The sequence below is a fragment of the Jaculus jaculus genome, chromosome 1, assembly GCF_020740685.1.
Source record: "Jaculus jaculus isolate mJacJac1 chromosome 1, mJacJac1.mat.Y.cur, whole genome shotgun sequence".
In the NCBI taxonomy this organism is placed as follows: domain Eukaryota; kingdom Metazoa; phylum Chordata; class Mammalia; order Rodentia; family Dipodidae; genus Jaculus; species Jaculus jaculus.
Window position 1 is genome coordinate 177,269,530 of NC_059102.1, and position 5,982 is coordinate 177,275,511.

Below are 5,982 nucleotides of genomic sequence, written 5' to 3' on the forward strand. Positions count from 1 at the left end.
AACAGTTATTTCTTCCTTTTGTACTTACTAAGTACCTAGTTAAGGTATAGTGAGATAACTTATTTATTTCTCATAAAAATAAATAATCAGGCTAGAGAGGTGGCTTAGCAGTTAAGCCTAAGGATCTACATTCAATTTCCCGGTATCCACATAAGCCAGATGCACAAGGTGGTGCATGCATCTGGAGTTCATTTGTAGTGGCTGGAGGCCCTGGTGTGTCCATTCATTCTCTCTCTCTCTCCCTCCACCCCCCTCTCTCTCAGAGATAAATAAAATTTAAAATAAAAATAAACACTCTAGTAAGATGAGAGTTCTATCAAGAATGCATCCATAAGGTAAGGGGTTCAATCTGTCTTTTTGCTCTATATCACAGTAAAATCATTAGAAACTAAGTCTAAAACAAGGAATACAGTGGAATATTTCACTATAAATACTTTCTAAAATATTATATGTAGGGGCAAAAAGGCAAACAGCCTAAAGCAACAAGCTATGTAACAATACCTCCATAACAAGAAGTCATGTAAAGTAAAATTTTTGAAGTCGGGCACAAGCTAGAATAATGTTATGACAAGTTCTATAACCATTTCTGCCCCTCATGCTGTCCCTCAATTTGTACCCAGCATTTTCCAATATTAATGCCAATACTCGCTCTATTTTTCGTCTATTTTCATTGTCCTGACCCAAAGCACCTTCACAGCTTTCTTCACGTCAGCGTTTCTCAGGGAGTAGATGACGGGGTTGAGGAGCGGGGTCACCACTGTGTAGAACACAGCTATCATCTTGTCTACAGGCAGGGTGGCAGACGGCCGCAGATAGATGAAGACACAGGGACCAAAGAACAGCACGACCACAGTGATGTGGGATCCACAGGTGGACAGGGCTTTGCGCCGCCCCTCAGAGCTCCGGGTCCTCAGATGGAGCAAGATGACCACGTAGGACGCCAAGAGGACCGCAAAGCTGATCACAGATAGTGTCCCTCCGTTGGCAACGATCAGCAGACCGATGAGGAAGGTGTCTGAGCAGGCAAGCTTCAGCACTGGAAGCAAGTCACAGAAGTAATGGTCGATGACATTGGGGCCACAGAAGGGCAAGCGGAAGATGAGAAGGATCTGGGCAAGGGAGTGCGCGAAGCCTCCCGCCCATGCTACTCCCACGAGAGCAGCACACAGCCGCCGGTTCATGATGCTAGTGTAGTGCAGCGGCTTGCAGATGGCCACGTAGCGGTCGTAGGCCATCGTGGTGAGCAGAAAAATCTCAGTGCCACCAAAGAAGTGCATGAAGAATAGCTGTGTCATGCAGCCCCATGAAGATATGGTTTTCTTTTCAGCCAGCAGATCCCAGATGAGTTTGGGGGCTGTGGTAGAGGAGTAGCAGATCTCCACGAAGGACAGGCTACTGAGGAAGAAGTACATGGGGGACCCGAGGCTTCTGCTGGCCGCGACAGTGACCACCATGAGGAGATTCCCCAGCACAATGGCTGTGTACAAGAGCAGAAATATCACGAAGCAAACTCCCTGTGCTTCCCGACTGGAAGAAAGTCCCAGAAAAATGAACTCAGTCACATTGTTTATGTTAGCCATGAGGTCACCACCAAGAGCGAACCGTTTGGATGATGGCACCTGAAATTATATGATACATGATTTTTTTCATGACGTCCGTAATTTAAGTTAAAGCTCTTGCATATCTGAGACACTTGTGAGCTGATTGTGAAAAATCAGTGGGAGTTGGTGAGGTGGAGAAAATGAAAAGAAGATGCAAATGTATCGTGTGTGGCTGGAACAGAGGGGAAAGAGCAGAGCATAAGGCTATCGGGAGAGACTATCACCAATGTATGCAGGACTGTTAGGGACTTTGAGCAGCCAGTGGGGAATCATCAGAATGTTTGTCAAATAGGGAGTAGATCACTTTGTACACAGAGGGTGGACTACGGCAAACAGATCAGAGGGAAAAATCAGTCAATAAATCCCTCAGTGGTCACTGTGGTTCAGCCAACATAGTATGACTCTATCCAAGTTAGATGGTTTTTGAATGTTTTTGAATGTTTCAACCATATTTTCCCCTATATCTTTCCTTCCATTGTATTTCTCCCTTGCCCCTCTTTTCTCTCCTTGATTTTCAGAACAAAGTTTTCCACTTCTGGTATGCCTTCTAGTATCTTCAGAAGAGATATCCTTGTTATACCTCCCTTCAAATCCAACACTACCTAAGAGGACTGCAACCTGGGCAGTTTTAGTCGTTGACCATCTTTCTGTGTCCCCTCCAAATTCTCACCTCCTATACTGGGCAATCTAATAACTCTTAATTTTCCATGATTCTAGCTCAATCCATTCATAGAGCTCTTCTTGACTGGGAGGTTCATTTCATCCAAATTTATGCACCCCATGGCAACAAAGATCTGACATCCTTCCACAGTAGCTACCCAAGCTCTAACACTTTCTTAACACCCCACTGCCTAACACCTCATGAAAACACCCACATGGACTGGCTTGCAAACTTATCCTGGTCAATGCTGGACTTCATCCAAGTTATCTAAGAACTGTGCATACACACAGCCCTCCTACACTGAGACTCCAGGATACCTGAAGTTAAGAGCCAGATGACTTTCACTCACATCACAAAGCTTCCCTCTTGGAGCTGGAGAGGTGGCTCAATGTTTAAGGTGCTTGCTTGCAAATCTTGACAGCCTGGGTTTTGAATCCCCAGTCCCCATGTAAAGCCACATGTACAAAGTGGCACATGCATCTGAAGTTCATTTACATTGGTAATAGCCCTGGCATGCTTGCTCGCTCTCTCTCAACCTCCTCTCTCTTTTTCTGTCTCCCCTTGCAAATAAATAATAAAAATAAAAATAAATAAATAATAAAGCTTCCTTCTTTTAGTCATCCAGATAGGTGAAGTGATTAAGACTACCACAAGCCAGAGGGAATTCATGAACACAATTTACATTACACAAACAAAGACAGGATAGAGAGCAGGCATAAATTCTTAGGCCACTGGAAATTCTGCCAAAAATCCATTCATGGAGGAAAGCACTATGGACAGGTTGGGGCATAAATCTGGATGAAATGAACATGCCAGTCAAAAGGAGAATTGTGCACAAATTAAAATAAAACCTTAGAAAATGAGCATCAGGTCAACAAGTATAGAAGGTGGGAATTTGAAGGGGAGAGAAAGAGAAGATCGCAGACTGACTGCGTCTGGGTTTGTGGTCCTCTTAGGTGGTGTTGATTGTGAAGAGAGACGCAGCAGGGACATCTGGATTCAGGTTCAGGTTTTTCTTAATTGGTAACTACATGATATCTAAAAAGTTCTTTAACTTCTCACAGGCTCAAGATCCAAACTGTAATATGCAAATAATATATACCTCAGGAGAGATCATAAGTCCTACTCACAATTAATCCCAGCACACTTTCATGGGTTCCTCTCAGAGAGAAGAAACATGCCATAGGTCCTTTAAGCAAAGGATACCTCTTCTCTTAAGACATTTAGGAACCACAGAACTTTTTAAATTAATTAATTTATTTAAAAATAAATAAATTTATTTTTATTTGTAGAGAAAAGAGAGACAGAGAGAGAGAGAGAGAGAGAGATTGGGTACCCAGGACCTCCAGCCATAGCAAACAAACTCCAGATGCATGTGCCCCCTTCTGCATCTGGCTTACATGGGTCCTGAGGAATCAAACCTGGGTCTTTAGGCTTCCCAGGAAAGCACCTTAACCACTACGCCATCTCTCCAGCCTGAAACCACAGAACTTAACCACTGACTTGTACTTGCTTATGTGGACCCTTGCCCGCTTCAGTGTGAAATTCCTAAGGGCAGAGAGCATTCTTTCTCACCATTTCATCTACATTGTTGTCATGAGACAGCATGCTATGAAGATCAGTGGAATGAGGGAGCAATTCTTAGTTCACTATTGGGCACATTTAGGAATTGGGCAAATATTGGGAAACAAGGAGTGAGCCACATCTTACCTATTCCTGAAACCCAGGTCCTGGCATGGTGCTATCCTCCAACATCAGCCCCATGCAAGTGTAATTTGTGAAATGCTATGTCCTTCATGGCTCACTGTTCTCTTTGTTCTTGGGTCTTTGTTTTGGTTCAGATCAATCAATTAGAAGCTCATGGACACAAAACAAAACTCACAACAGAGTTTCTGTGACTTCATTGATCTGAACAGAGATGGAAAACAAATCCTGGGTTCACATCTGCTTCCCAGCTAACCAATGGTGATGCATTAAGCCCACTACCACCCAGATTCCTGCCTCTTGGAGTAGGAAGATGGAGAGTCTGCTTCCCTTACAGCCTTAGATTTGGACACTGTGGCACTAAGGACCAAATCCAGCTGATTTTTATCATAAGCAAGGTAGACTTACCTATCATCTGTACCATAGAGAATGAAAAACTCAGACAGCACAACCTTTTGTTCATACTGCCTAAGCCACACCAGGGGAAAAGTCATGATCAAGTGAGAGGAGCAGGTCCTTAGGGATCTGCACTCTCTCCCTTTCATAATCAGGTAGAATATCTCATGGGAAGCAGGACCTCAAAGATCCCAGGAGGAAACAACTTTAGACTGAAAGAGAAATGTGAACAACACCCAATGCTCACACAACACTGACCCATGTGGGGCTGTTAACACCATAATGAGACTTCACCTGCTCATCGTGAACTTTATCATGGATTTTACATAAAATGACACTGTTTATAAGGACAGTCTAAGGATTAGGGATCACATTGTCAGGAAACTAAAATAGGAAATCTCATTGCCTGTGGTGTAGAAGAGATATAAATCAGCAGTCTCAACCAATACTGACTGCCTCAGTGAATATTTGGTACACCATGTGGAGGCATGTTCCATTGTCCAACCTGGCTGAAAAGAGAGAGTGCCAATGATATCAAGTAGGCAAGGGTCAGGGATTTAGTGAAACATCCTACAAGGCATAAAACACACCCACATAGCAAAGAATATTCCAAACCAGAGTCCATAGGTCTGCCGTTAAGATACCCTAATAGAGGAAGGAGACCCAACACAGAGAAAAATCAACTCCTACCAAATCAGAGAGCCAGGGCCTCAGAGGCCCCCAACACCTCAGCACTGAGCCAGACCAAAAATGAACCCAACATGGCTCAGGAAAATTTTGCAGAAGAGGGAGTGGAAAGAATGTCAGAGTCACATGTTGGGTCATGATATGCAGAGACATTTATCATACCAATAACTGTGGGCTAACTCCATAGTGCATGACCTATTTACATCAACAAGGAGGGGCCATTGGGAGGGGGTAGGTCATGGATGAGTCTAAACAATGGCACCAAACTGCCTGTATTTGCTGAAAAGAAAACTAATAAATTAAAGTTAAAAAAAAGATACCCTAATAGAGATGCAGACTGACTTGCTCTGAATTGATATTCATTGAAATGGGATGTTTATTGTGCAAGCGTTCATTACATAGTTCTGACCACATCTGCATGTGTTTTTATACTTTCTGACATAAAACATCTTTAAGATATCATAAGAGGGGCTGGGGATATGTTCAGTGAATAAAGTGCTTGCCATGCAAGCATGAGGATCAGAGTTCAGATCCCCAGCTCCCACTTGAGATGCCAGGTGTACCTGGTAGTCCACCTGTAATCCCAACATTCCAGAGATGTAGATGAGGAATCCCTGTGGAACACTACCTCATTAGCCAGCTAAATCAGCGATCCCTGGGTTTCAATAAAGTGGAATAAGATCAAGGAGGATGCCGGATGCCAACTTCTGGCCTTCACATGCTCATGTACACACATACACAAAAAAGGGAAATTAGAAAACTACCTTAATAACACTTTTCAAGTGAAAAATTGTCTTTGTCCATGCTACTCATAAAAACTCACCTTTGATTAAAGCTAGACTAAGCAAGATACCTGAAGTTTAAACTAATATTAGTAAGAAAACTATAATTGAGACTTGTTAAACTTTTAGAAAAGGCTTGAAATAATTCCTT

General features: G+C 43.0%; 1 protein-coding gene across 1 annotated transcript; it reads right to left on the reverse strand.

Annotated features, from left to right (window-relative positions):
* Window positions 1–650: 650 nt before the first annotated feature.
* On the reverse strand, window positions 651–1,580 carry LOC123454734 (olfactory receptor 4X2-like). The gene has a single exon (XM_045133823.1). It carries the CDS (start codon window positions 1,578–1,580, stop codon window positions 651–653), a length of 930 nt encoding a protein of 309 aa, XP_044989758.1.
* Between the last annotated feature and the right edge of the window lie 4,402 nt (window positions 1,581–5,982).